Here is a 14675-nt window from a genome sequence, read left to right as displayed (position 1 = left end):
CTCCCTTTTTTAAAAAACCTTTATTTAACTAGGTTAAGTTTTCGAGGAACAGTGGAATAACTGCCTTGTTCAGGGGCAGAATGACAGATTTTTACCTTGTCAGCTCTGGGATTCGATCTTGGAACCTTTCGGTTACTAGTCCAACGCTCTAACCACTATAGGCTACCTTCCGCCCCAACCCTAACATAGACGTCTGCTTAGCTACAGTGGTACTAACACAGGTCAGGACAAGACGTCCTCCTTTAATTTAGCTTTACATCAACCATTGACGTACCAGTCCATATATGGCAAGACAGCTTATTGCAAAGGCTTTCAATGAGTAGAAACTTCTAAGTAAATGTTATATGCATAAAGTCCTCTCTCCTCATACACATAAAGCACCCTCCTTGCATGTAACATCTCAGGAATCCTAATTATGCAAATCCTAATCTTATACTTCCTTTCCCCCTGAAGGATAAACAGCTGTATGATAAGCCATGGTCTCATTCAGTAGTACACAATGAACCGTGAGACTAAAACTGAACAACGAGGTAGATTACATTATGGCAATACACTCAGTGACCTGGCATGGTTTAAACATGATCTCATCAGCAGTGTAATAAAAGAGCACAAAGCACATGTAGATGTATATCCAATATGCCCTGGTATGGAAACTATAACCGACGAAACGTTACAAGAAAAGGTGGAGAGTTAATTGTGTACGCAGGAATCATTCTGATGGGCCAAATGACAGTGCGTTTCTTTCCATCACCCACAGGAAGAGACAGAGTGGACAGAGAGCTTCACTGAACTTTACTCATCTGCATAACAGTGCAAGGCAAATAGATACCGTTTGTATCTTGATAACTGCTCCAACGTTTCAAAAAAAAAAGAAGAAGAAAAAAGGGCCACATTAAATCCTAATTAAATGAAGTCAAAGCATTTTAAAAGTCAACGCTATAATGAGACAGGAACAAGAATGTCATGACTGAAGCTCGCTCCATGGCTAGAAATTCAGGGTTTTACACAATAGTATTGAGTAATGACATTAGCCCCACACACACACACACACACACACGCACACGCACACGAATCAGAATGTCATATCTCTGAACCACTTGGTACAGCTTGTGGCGTCCCCGAACCAAGTGCTCAAGCACATAATTAAACAAATTACTGTCCAATAATTACTCTGCATTACACTAATCACGGGACTCTTCCCCACTGAGTGTAAAGAGTGAACAGTGTTTCAAGCATTGTTGAGCTGACGTATAAATGGCTCCATAAAATAAGAGTAGAGAAAGCTAGAGAAATCCACGATAAAAGTAGATGTTCTGTTGGGAATGAGTACTACAGATTAAAAGATATTCAGCAACTCTTGGTAGGAAAATTGAAGTTTGCTTCCAAAATCAACCTTTTATTGTTAAAGTCTTTCTGTAAATGGCTTCATAAGGGTACTAGGAGAGACCCATAGGAGATGTGTGTGTGTGTGTGTGTGTGTGTGTGTGTGTGTGTGTGTGTATACTAACGACCCATAACTGTACTGAACAAATTTGTGCAAAGCGAGGGGTCAAAGAGGTCAATTGACAGCCATGTAGCTGTAGAGAGGAAAGGACAGAGGACATCTCTCTGTAATAATCAGTGTGTCACAGTGAGTCAACAAAGGCCTTGCTAGCTAACGATGTCGTATCTTAAGTGGGAGATAACAAAGCATTCGCCCGACTAATGGCTTGTATAAGGTCATCCCAAGAGACCGTGATTTACAAAGAGTAGAAATTGTCCCTTGTATGACTAACTATATGGTGGTTATATGCTTTAGAAATCATTGCAGTGGAACTCATCTAACACCGTACAGATATCCAAAACGAACGCATAATTATTCCCTTTCTCCTCCTTCCTTTCTTCTACTCCAACACTTAAACTCTCGTAAATATCAAGCTCTTAGGATTTTACTGTGCATTTATCCTCCAAAAAAATGAACATAGCCATACAAAATGTAATAACTCCACTGAGAATGTGTGATCCCCAATAAGCTATCTCTATTCTAAATCACAGTCCAATATTGACCAATATTTGCATAGATTACAATAATTAATTGGAAAAAATACCCATGCTGTAGTAAACATTGTTCCAGTTCATCTCTAGTGCCAGCGCTTTGTCATGGTGCCAGATCTGTCATGAAGGAATGAAGGGTATCCTCCAGACTAGTCACAGTGCCAAATAGCCAGCTGGAGGGCACAGACTAGAAGGCGTCGTGCCATCTGGAAAATCAACAAAGATGTCTCATCCAAAGACGTGTTGAAATACTGAATTACATTCTCTCTCTGACCAGTTCTGACCGCTGCTGTACGTAGACAAACTGACCAGCTGATGTCCAATAACAGGACAGAGGAAAGGCAACAGGCTGGCTGCTAGTTTGACCATCCAGCTGCAACTCGGATAAGAGATTGATCATCCACAATTTCGAGGAGCTTATAGGATAGATTGATGCTGCTCAGAAAAAGGAGAAGGCAGATTGGATGGCAAATTTCGCAGGATGTCCCATTGGCATGAGATTCATCTCTCACTCTCCGTTGCAGAAAGGTGGTATGGAAGTCAGGAAGTCGTTAAAGGAGATGGATGCAGCCACTGGTGTCGCAAACTAAAACGCTGGGCTGTCTATGACACTTAAAAAAAAAAATAATGTCACCAACTTTCATTGCCGAGACCCTGCAGATGCTGTACGTTTCCAGATGACCGTAAATAACAGGTTGACTGTACAGTAGTACAGCGGTTGCGGTCCCACAGTATCACAGCAAAACGTGTTGAATGGACAAAGGCTCAGACACGGCGACGGCAAACAGACAATCGTTTGGCCACGTCGCGGTGTGTTATAGCATTCACCTGCTGGGGTTTCAACGAGATCTGGCTGTTTTTGCTGGTTTGTACAATCAGCGGGGGAATTGACTGTTGATATTCTGGTCAATGGCACACGGCCGTCCATAGTTCTGGGCCCGGCTTCCCAAAAACCATTTTGAGGTTGAATTCATCGTTAGAACTTTGTCGGATCACCTTTAAATCTCGGCACTGTTTTACAAAACCGTCGGCACTACAGTTGCCCTTGAAAAACGCGTGTTATGTAATGGCTGTCTCAGACCATTCGTAGAACAGACGAAGTCATTGTTTTTTTGACCGTCCGCGTCACTTCATACACAGAAGATCTCAGCTAACACAAAATCAACTTGCTTATCTGTCTTTCTGTGACCGCAGATAACTTCAGGACGAATACAAATACAAAGTCGCCAATGTCTTCGCAATTGTTAAGGTTATTGTTAATGTTCATTCAATTTAGTTTTATTTAGCTATTTGTAGGCTACGCTACTGTCTGTAATGTTTGCCTCAATATATTTACTAATGTGTAGCCTAACATGTGCGCAATGATGTGCCAAATCTTGATTTAGTGTTTTGTTAAACTAGGCAAGTCAGTTAAGAACAAATTCTTATTTACAATGACGGCCTACCAAAAGGCAAAAGGCCTCCTGCGGGGACGGGGCCCTGGGTTTAAAAGTACAAATACATTTGATAAAAACAAAACACACATCACGACAAGAGAGACAACACAACACTACATAAAGAGAGACCTAACACAACAACATAGCATGGCAGCAACACATGACAACACAGCATGGTAGCAAGACAACAACATGGTAGCAACACAACTTAGCAGCAGCACAACATGGTAGCAACACAAAACAGGGTACACACATTATTGGGCACAGACAACAGCACAGAGGGCAAGAAGGTAGAGACAACCATACATCACACAAAGCAGTCACAACTGTCAGTAAGAGTGTCCATGATTGAGTCTTTGAATGAAAAGATTGAGATAAAACTGTCCAGTTGAAGTGTTTGTTGCAACTCGTTCCAGTCGCTAGCTGCAGCGAACTGAAAATACGAGCGACCCAGGGATGTGTGTGCTTTGGGGACCTTTAACAGAATGTGACTGGCAGAACGGGTGTTGTATGTGGAAGATGAGGGCTGCAGTAAATAACTCAGATAGGGGGGAGTGGGTCCTAAGAGTGTTTTATAAATAAGCATCAACCAGTGGGTCTTGCGACGGGTACAGAGATTACCAGTTTACAGAGGAGTATAGAATGCAGTGGTGTGTCCTATAAGGAGCATTGGTGGTAAATCTCATGGCCGAATGGTAAAGAACATCTTACCGCTCAAGAGCACCCTTACCTGCCGATCTATAAATTATGTCTCCGTAATCTAGCATGGGTAGGTAGGTCATCTGAATCAGGGTTTGGCAGCTGGGGTGAAAGAGGAGCGATTACGATAGAGGAAACCAAGTCTAGATTTAACCTTAGCCTGCAGCTGAAAAAAGGACAGTGTACCGTCTAGCCATACTCCCAAGTACTTGTATGAGGTGACTACCTCAAGCTCTAAACCCTCAGAGGTAGTAATCACACCTGTGGGGAGAGCGGCATTCTTCTTACCAAACCACATGACCTTTGTTTTGGAGGAGTTCAGAACAAGGTTAAGGGCAGAGAAAGCTTGTTGAACACTAAGAAAGCTTTGTTGTTGAACATTTAACACAAAATCCAGGGAGGGGCCAGCTGAGTATAAGACTATCATCTGCATATAAATGGATGAGAGAGCTTCCTACTGCCTGAGCTATGTTGTTGATGTAAATTGAGAAGAGCACGGGGCCTAGGATCGAGCCTTGGGGTACACCCTTGGTGACAGGCAGTGGCTGAGACAGCAGATGTTCTGACTTTATACACTGCACTCTTTGAGAGAGGTAGTTAGCAAACCATGCCAAAGACCCCTTAGAGACATAAATACTCCTTAGCACACAATAATGGAATAGTCAACCATATCAAAAGCTTTGGCCAAGTCAATGAAAATAGCAGCACAACATTGCTTAGAATCAAGGGCAATGGTGACATAATTGAGGACCTTTAAGGCTGCAGTGAAAGCAGATTGCAAACCAGAGAGAATACGAAGGCATCAAGAAAGCCAGTGAGATGATTATTGAGTTATTAAGTTAAGTTAAGTTTTTCCAACACTTTTGATAAACAGGGCAAAATGGAAACAGCCCTATAACGGTTAGGATCAGCTTGATCTCCCCCTTTAAATAAAGGACAAACCGTGGCTGCCTTCCAAGCAATGGGAACCTCCCCAGAGAGGAGAGACAGGTTAAAAAGGTCAGATAGGCTTGGCAATGATAGGGTCAGCAATCTTAAAGAAGAAAGGGTCTAAACCAGGGGTGTCAAAGTCAAATGGACGGAGGGCCAAATAAAAAAATCAGCTACAAGACGAGGGCCGGACTGTTCGAATGTTCATTGAAAAATTTTTAAATGACGCATATAGTCTAGTGAACCTAATTGAACCTACTGAAAACCTAACAAATATATTACAATATGATCAGATAAATAAAGCAATATTTTCTTATGGCTCTGTCAGTAATCTTTAATTTTCAACAGACACAAAAGACAAATTTCCTTTATATAAATATCCCCATAACATGAACATTAAATGAAAGAAACCGGTATTCAAGGCACCATCAGTAGACTATATTTTCTATTTTAGCAAAAGTGGGCTAAATTTACTTCAAAGAAAAAACAATAATAGCAATTTTCTATCATCCACTCAACTGAAATATTTTTAAAATATAATTGGATTGAAATACAAAAAAATAAAGTGCAAAAATCTATTAATCAAAAACAACACTTTGTTTAAGGAGAAGTAACATGCAGTGAAAACAAATATTACATTTTAACTTTTAAACTTGAACTGAGTAAAAACTCTAAATATGTGATTGCACAGTAATGTTCACTTGTTTGAGGTTGAGGGTGATACTTGGTGGTGTCCCATCTTTTCCACAAGTTCATCAATGTTCGGGGTAAGGCTCTGAGCTGAAGAAATCCTCAGAATTGAGTGGAGGTGTTCAGCAGTAAGTCGACTTCTGTGTGATGTTTTGTTCAGGTTCATCAAAGAAAACAGTTGTTCACACAGGTATGTGCTGCCAAACATAGACAACGTTTGAGCAGCCTGGATGCGCAGCTGGGGCATTGTGCCGGGGAGGAAACGGGCAAACTCCGCAGCACCCACTGCCGCATATTTTTCCCTCAGTGCATCATTGCATTGGAGGTCAATCAACTCCATTTGGAGGTTTGGTGGTGAGCTTTCCACGTCAACAGCAAATGGGTTACCGAGCAGTTCCAACCTGCTTTTTTGTGCTTCAAAGTCAGCAAATCGGCGTCGAAAGTCAGTGGTAAGCATACCTATTTTATCAGCCAACTGTGTGCTCGGGAACGCACTGGTAGAGAGCTTCTCTTTCATGGTCTGGCAGCTGGGAAAGTGGCTCAAATTTTCTTTCCGCATCTGCGTCTCCCACAGAGTCAGTTTGGTTTTAAATGCCTTCACTGTACTGTACATATCAGAGATGACACGATCCCGACCCTGCAGCTGCAAGTTTATTGCATTCAGATGACTCGTAATGTCACACAGAAAAGCCATTTCACACAGAAACATTTCGTCTCGGAGTTGTGTTGTGTCTTTCCCTTTGCTGTCCAAGAATAGACAAATCTCCTCACGAAGCTCGAAACATCTTTGAAGCACCTTTCCCTGGCTTAGCCATCGCACCTCTGTGTGATAAGGCAAATCACCATGCTCCGTTTCTAACTCCGTCAGAAATGCCTTGAACTGGCGGTGATTCAAACCTTTGGCTCTGATAAAGTTAACTGTGCGCGTGATGATGCTCATTACATGCTCCATTTTCAAGGCTTTACCGCACAACGCTTCCTGGTGTATGATACAATGATAAGCTGTCAGCTCACCTGTCGCGTTTTCCTCTTGCATCTTTTCCCGTATCTTCGCCACCAGTCCGCTCCTGTGTCCACACATCGCAGGTGCTCCGTCGGTTGTCAAACCCACGAGTTTTTCCCAAGGCAGCTCCATCTCATTTACACATCTTGACACCTCTTCATACAAATCATGCCCCGTAGTTGTGCCATGCATAGGACGTAAAGCCAAAAACTCCTCTGTCACGCTTAGGCTGGAGTCCACTCCGCGGATGAAAATTGACAACTGGGCAATGTCAGAAATGTCGGTGCTCTCATCCACAGCCAAGGAATATGCAATAAAATCTTTTCCCTTTTTCACAAGCTGCTCTTTTAGATTGATGGACAACTGGTCTACTCTCTCGGCAATGGTGTTTCTGCTCAGACTCACATTTAAAAAGAGTTGCCTTTTTTCTGGGCAAACTTCGTCACAAACTTTAATCATGCAGTTTTTGATGAAATCCCCCTCCGTAAATGGCCGGGCTGATTTAGCGATCTCTTCTGCCAAAATAAAACTGGCCTTGACAGCAGCCTGGCCTTGTGATTTGGCTTTTTTGAACAGAGCCTGTCGAGATTTGAGGCCTCGTTTTAATTCCTCTGCCTTTTGTAGCCTTTGTTCCATGTCCATATTCTTGTTTTTGTCCGCGTGTTTCGTTTCATAATGTCGTCTCAGATTATACTCTTTCAGTACCGCCACACTTTCTCCACACAGAAGACACACAGGTTTTCCAGCTACCTTCGTGAACATATACTCCGACTCCCACCTTGTTTGAAACCCCCGGTTCTCAGTATCCACCTTCCGTTTTGCCATTTTTGATGGGTATCTGAAAGTTAATTTTACTGTGATGCTGACGACTGCTGTGCCAATAAATATTGAAATGAAGCAGCCTACTGCTCGGTGCGTCACCTTTGCATTGTGGGAAATGTAGTATTGGTGCGTGTAAAAGATCTGCGGGCTGCCGGCTTGCTGCGGGCCGGTTCTAATAATAAATCAAGATCATCCCAGGGGCCGTAAAAAACCTTCTTGCGGGCCGGATGTGGCCCGCGGGCCTTGACTCTGACATATGTGGTCTAAACCATCTGACCCAGATGTTTTTTTTTGTTTAAGTTTAAGGAGCTCTTTTAGCACCTCAGACTCAGTGACTGTCTGCAGGGGAAAACTTTGTAGCGGGGCAGGGGAAAAAGAGGGAGGAGCATCAGGGCTAGTCGCATTAGAAGGGGTGGAAGTTGAGGAAATGTTGGACAGTCAAGGATGCATGGTTGAGTCAAAAATAAATCCTGACTTAATGAAGTGGTGATTTAAAGAGCTCGGCTATGTGCTTCTTGTCAGAAACCACATCATCAACTTTAAGGGACACGGGCAGCTGTGAGGAGTGTTTATTCTCCAGGTCTTTTCCAGAACCGTTTTCCAGAACTTCTTGGGGTTAGACCCACAGAGAGAGAACTGCTTTTTAAAGTAACTAACTTTGGCCTTCCGGATAGCCTGAGTGCACTTATTTCTCATTTGCCTTGAACAAGAGTCAGTCAGCCTGAGTATGCGTGTGCCAAGCCTTTCGCCAAATGCAATTCTTGAGGTTGAGTAACTCTGCATAGATTATATAGGGTAAGCATTAGAATAAGCCGGCTAATTATTTGTTGCTATAGGTCAGGGTTCAACTAGATTTTTCCTTGAGTGGATGGCCGTAGGCCAGAACATAATTACAAATCATTTGAAGGCTACAAATTGACCGCAAGAAGCCCAAACAGATATATTTGACTAAACATAATCATTTCAAACCGTGCTTACATTTGTATACCATCATGTGTCTCTCTATTATGAGTGGGAATACTTGGGAACAGATTTTCTTAATTAAAATCCCCTGGAGCTGATACATTCCATCTCTATGGGAAACCGGGCCCTGGTTGGTTTCCCCTCTTATGTAGACGTCTCTGAAGCGGTCAGTCTTGAATAGGGAACAAGGTTAAACTGTGGAGGGGGCTGAATAAATGAGGCTTAATAGGACCTGAAGCTACTGTCTCTAAACATTGTCTTGCCTGGCTGGTGATTTAGCAAACACATTCTGACAACACACAAATCTGTTCTATTGTCTCCGTATGCTGCTGATGAAGCAAGGTTAGACATTCTGGCCCTACAAAGGTCAGAGGAGAATTCCTGGTGACATGCCACACCAACATTTCCTCAACCATCCAATCTTAGACAGCAAACAAACACAGTGGTATGGAGTGATTATGTGTTGGGTGACGAGGACAAACTCCGACATATAGAGCTAATACCAAACGTGCTCAGATATAGGAGAGGGCATGAAATACACATACAAAAATGAGCTAAGAAATGCATCTATATGGCAGACATTGTTATTGGCTCTCAGGCCGACTAGAACACACTATATAAGACAACCAGATATCCCTGTTCATGTAGGAACTCTTACCGTTTTGCCTCCCACATAACTTGTTAAGAGGTTTGCTAAACACTGCTTGCCTGACAGTACATGCCAGGGCTGGGCGGAGAGGGGGAGAAGAGGGGGATTCCAGATACCAGGGGGACATTTCTTGTTTTTAATACAAACAAGCCCATTTCTCATTTCCACGTCTGTCATCATTATTCTGTGGCGCAGGGCGTACATGACAATTGTGTTACCCTGGCTGACTGGAGCTGTGCTACGATCATTGTCATCTTAGCACCAGCAAGGAAGGGAAGAGAGAAGCTGCCTGCTTGGGATCAAAAGATGCTGTCTTCCCTGCTCCTTTCCAAACAGCCTCTTTTTAAATCACATCTGCATGACAATGAATCTGAGACTGGTTGGCAGCAGTTCGCTTTCCTCCTCGTACTCATCAAACACAAGCACAGACAAACAAACATCTCCCTCGCCTTTCCCCTGCTCCCATTCGTGTGACACGGCTTTGCTTTTATCAAAATAAATGGAAAAGGTACATTTAAGGGAATATTTAGAGAAAACCTGCAGCCTTTAGGTAATTGCCTTTGGAATGGACTCTGGCGTCCAAACCTCCTCTGACAAGGGGCAGGTGGACAGACATCCTCCCTCGGTTACAAAGCAGGAGAAGTAGTTTACTCTTACCAATGTGCACCCACATTTTTACCCGGGAAACACAGCTAAAAGCCAGGGCACTCATGTACATAGGCCTATGTCTGAATAGCTTTACTGCCTGTGTATAGGAGCGGACCTATTTGAGAGGTAGCCTATTTATTCTGTAATGGCTGTGTGGAAACGATAGAGACAGAGGGAGAGAGACAGAGCGGGAGAGAGAGGCTATAAGGGAAATTGTTATGAGGAAATTACCTTTCCCCTCGCTGCCCTCTTCGTGGATCTTCTTCACAGCTTGCAGGCCTTCCTCTTCAGAGTTCCCAGCTGGAGGAGAGAGGAATGATGAGGGGGGAAAAAGAGGATGGAGGGAGGGATGAATGAATGGGGGTACTCTGGAGCAGCAGGTATCCTCCCCTCATCATAGGGACCAGGGAGAGCCAAGTGAAAGACTAAACCTACACTTCTGATTTGGGTTTCATTGATTAATTGAAGCAGTGACACTTACATTAATAATGATTTCCTTGCAATACCCTATTACATTTGATTGAAGAGTCAGATTTGATTAGGTTAGGAAATAACTGCCTTAGGCAGGGATGTGTTAGCAATGTTTCGAAGATTCCCTTATGGACTGTAGTGAAAATCAGTGCAACAGCATTACTCAAGCTACAATTGAACAAAACATGAACCTAAGGATGTTAAGCACACAGGCTTCAACTATGTTGGATTGAGCATTTTAGAATGATTTGGGAGATTACTGAGTCATGACCAAAGGGTGTGTGTACAATACCTATAACCACATGCATGCCAAGCCTGGCCAGGTGTCTTGCAGTCTCATAACCCATTCCTCGGGCACCCCCCGTCACTATGGCAACCCTTCCATTTTGTGTGGGCAAAACTGTGTGAGGAAGAGAAAGAAAACTAAGGTCCATACGTTGCCATTGCCTTGCAATACAATGGAACATCTATGGGTTGATACAAACAGGCGTATTTATTCCATCCAGTCCAACATATCACTGAGAACAACTCAATTACGAGCAATCAAAGCATAATTCCGCTAACTGAGTTCATTTTGTTTCGCCCATTATAAAACACACAGTACTTCCATTTTGGGGCAATTTGTGTTGGAACAGAGATTACATTGGATTATAATCTGCAGTTATTGAAGTGTACAGTGTGGGGTCGGACTGAAGTTGAGTGAGTCACAGGTAAATATGTCCGTAACGACCTCTAGTCCTGAAACACGCAGGGAGGTAGAACCCTTCAATATCGATGCCAAATAGATCCATTCGGCTTGACAACAGTTCCTGCCCCTGAAGATAAAACGACCTTGCGCAACAAGCACACAAAGCACAGCCTGCAGCGGCCAGACAGTTTAGCATGACTAAAATTAGAGCCGCAGTGCGTATCTATGCACTGAGGGTAATCAGGATGGTTGAGATTTCAACTCTATTACATTTCTCCCCATCAGATTTGCATCACATTTTCGAGTGGCGGCTGGTGGGTGGTTAAATGGGCAGTTCGTTGCTGATTTCCTTTCCCGAAACAACTGTAACACAGAGGAGAAGCCTATCAATGCAATTTGATACCTTAGTAGTCCCATCGGGACTCATCTGAGGAAATTGTATTGGACACATTGAACACAAAATGAACACGAGCAAGCGGAGATTCAAATGACATAGGTTATACTTTATGTTTTTCTGAGAGTTCAGTACAGATAACAAAGCTTGGCACGTCAAAAGCTTATCTCAAACGTACTGTAAAGACATCTTAAACAGTCTAAGGACTTCAAAGAGCAAAGCAAACAAGGACTCAGAAATGACTTGAACATTTGGGACATTAAAAGACATTTAGCCCTACATCAAAAAAAATTGCAGCATGATCAGAAATTGAAAATTCACCAGATGTTACACTCACATAAATCCTTTTTGCTAGTAGACAACATAAGAATATATGCTGAGGACATTTAGTTAAGTATTTCCTTTAGGATTAGGGTATTGTAATTGTTTGGTAGTGGGCAGCGGCCTGCCCAGTTATTCCATGGTCTGACCCAGAGTCCTGCTCCAGTCCCAAGCCCCATTCCCCTGAGTCATCCTCAATAGGTTCAGATTCATGGCAGCGCCGTGAGTTTTCATAGAGAAACACCTGTTGGTCTACATGTGCCCGGGTGAGGTAATTCCTCTTACCACAGAAGAAAGTCCCTGAGGAGCTGAATAGTCTGTGGGAGGGGACACTAGTGGCGGGGACACACCAGTACTTCTGGAGCACCTTGGGGAGAGTAGGGAATAAGCCCATACGGTCCGACCACCAATGGAGAGGGTCTTCGTTGAGACCCAGGAGCTTCTGGGATTGAAGTTGCTAAGCTCTTCCACGACCTGAGCGTGTAGCTCCTCTTGGTTCTCGTCATTGCCTGACTGGCAAAATATCACAGCCAAAGGGTTGCCTGCATTGCTACATGAAGGAAACGGTTTGTCAAGAGTCTGTTTTTTGTTGGGTGGCTCATCAGAAAGAAGAGCCAATTCATCTGTGACCACATTCTCATTCCTCTGTTTCTCAAGAATGGCTTTGGCCTCCTCAATGACTTTACTCTCCACTTGGGAGCGGTCATGGGGGGACAGGAAAGGAAGACTCTTGTGACGGGGATCCAGGAAAGTGCCGACGTTGAGAAATGTTGCAATCTCAGACGTCTGCGGGTAGGTGCTGGACAAAACCTTGGAGATTACCTATTTGGCCATGCCAACCTCTTTTGTGTCCCCTTCTTTGGCCTTGAGGGTTGTGTTCAGCAACATGTGAAGAACTGTCCTCACCATACTAAATGGTAGGATATCTACAGTCTGTTATCATGTCAGCTACCAGTTTGACAGGTTGCAGAACTCCAATCAATCCCTCAACCATGTTCCATTCACTGTCCTTGAAACTCAGCTGATGGTTGTCACTGTCCTCCATGAGTACCACACTGATAATGGCCTGCAGCTCTTTCAGGCGCTGGAGCATAGTCAGCGTGGACACCCAGGATCAGACCCTGTCTCTGATGAGGACACACTGGGCTAGGCCTTGCTGCCTCTGCTTCTCTCACAGCAGATACATAGCCATCATGGACTGCTGGAAATAATCAAAACGTTTGCGGCAACGTCCCAGAAGTCTGTTAACAGCTGAAAGGCCTCGTCCATCCCTCAATTTATAGTGTGGCAAAGGCAAGGCATCTGCACGGATAGATCCAGAAGAGAGCAAGCTTTCACAATGTCCAATGAACCGTTAATGGTGGCACCGTTGACTTTGTGAGTTATCCCCCATTCAACAAAGGCTTCGTACAATGCTCCGGTAATATTCTCAGCTGTATTGTCCTCTGGAACTTCAAAAGTTTTCAGGCACCTGGAACTCATGGAGAAACCGGAACCTAGTCCGTTTTGGTTCAGAGAGTGCATGGACAGGGAGATGTAGGTCCTGTTCTGGGTTTGGCTTTGGGTCCTGTTCTGGGTTTGGCTTTGCCAAAGGTCAGTTGAGACATCGCAGTTCACTTCACCCAGCACTGCACCTCGGATCTGATTGTACCTCTGTGGTAGGGCCTTCTCATTGCCACGTCGATTCTGCTAGGGGGCAAGTACCTTGGATCTGCAGTCCTTAAAAGGGCCTGAAACTGGATTATTCCACCACAGACACAGGGTACATCCCTTCACAGACAAAGCTGAAGATCGCAGATGTCAGATCATTATGCCGTCGGTTGATATTTTCAAATGCTGGGCTCTGCTTCAGGATGGCTCCCTGCTGCATAGGTTCAGTCTTTATCTTGGAGTAGGCTGTTGCGACTGCCTCACGCATCTGCTCTGTGTTGCTCCTCACAAATTCACAGAACTCAAATGGGTGGTTCTTCTCCAGGTGGTACGAGAGATTGGAGGTGTTGCTTGAATATGCTATTTTTTTACATTTTAGTACAGCGCCCTTAACCACTGCGCCACCCGGGAGGCCCGGAATATGCTCTTTTGAGTCACACATATGCGACAGAAGATCCTCCTCCAGTGTAGTATACACCCGGTGTAAAAGCCGAAATAACTCCATACTTTACTTTTTGCCTTTGGATGTGCGACAAAGTGAGGAAACACCTTTGGCCTCCATTTTGTTCCTTTGACAAATATCCTTTTAGGTGCCTTCACTAATTACTGAGTACCTAACAAAGGCAGTGAGATAAAGGTAGCGTGAGATAACAAAAGAAAACGTCAGACAGGGATTTTAACGCAGTAATTAATAGGCTATAACTAAAAATGTTCTTATTTGTAATTCAACCTATTCTCTGAATAAATTATTCTAAGAGCCAGTACAGAATTGAGCTTGCCTCTCCCATGCTGTGGAGGACATTGTGTATAAATCTAGGGGACACAATGCAATCTGCTTTGAGTATTGACAATTTTGTTTATCCAATCATCTCTCTAATTACTAGCCGGTCTTATCTTGATTGGGATACAAAAAATTGCCTGACTCTGTCTCTCACCATAAAGCATAGGGCCCAATTACACAAGCATCTTTTGCCAAGGCTAAAACTAACTTCAGTACAGCTTAGGCTCTAAATGACATCACTGAATTCTTAGCATGCTTTGGTATGATGGGGGGGTCAAGGCTAATTGGTATTTTCTATAACGAGACAGAATACAACATTGCTATTGTGTCAGTGCATAGGCTAGACTACAGGTTCACATTTGCATTTCAACATTCAGCCATGAGGTGAATAAGGGGAAATATGGGATAAAGGTCATTGATTACCCCTATCCACCCAAATGCACTATAGTTCACACAAGGCAATGAAGATATGTAGTGAGATTATCATGACATGTGA

At 43.6% G+C, this 14675-nt stretch overlaps 1 protein-coding gene and 1 pseudogene across 5 annotated transcripts in view; both read right to left on the bottom strand.

The window, feature by feature from the left end:
* Positions 1-14675, bottom strand: part of LOC118936317 (polyprenol dehydrogenase) — a 33101-nt gene that overhangs the window by 10768 nt on the left and 7658 nt on the right. For all 5 annotated transcript variants that reach the window (XR_016497134.1, XM_036983001.2, XM_090240463.1 and 2 more), the window contains exons 2-3: positions 10638-10745; positions 10106-10174 (exon numbers count right to left, since the gene is read on the bottom strand). Coding sequence is in view for 2 of the 5 variants with exons in the window: in XM_021608840.3 (XP_021464515.3) it covers positions 10106-10174; positions 10638-10745 (177 nt within the window). In the remaining 3 variants the exon portion in view is untranslated. The remainder of the gene's footprint in view (positions 1-10105; positions 10175-10637; positions 10746-14675) is intronic.
* On the bottom strand, positions 11707-13840 carry LOC149982335 (E3 SUMO-protein ligase ZBED1-like; annotated as a pseudogene).

Source organism: Oncorhynchus mykiss, chromosome 7 (assembly GCF_057628025.1).
Source record: "Oncorhynchus mykiss isolate SJ-2025 chromosome 7, ASM5762802v1, whole genome shotgun sequence".
Taxonomy (NCBI): domain Eukaryota; kingdom Metazoa; phylum Chordata; class Actinopteri; order Salmoniformes; family Salmonidae; genus Oncorhynchus; species Oncorhynchus mykiss.
The sequence above is the reverse complement of the archived record's forward strand: the minus strand, read 5'-3'. Positions and strand labels throughout refer to the sequence as shown.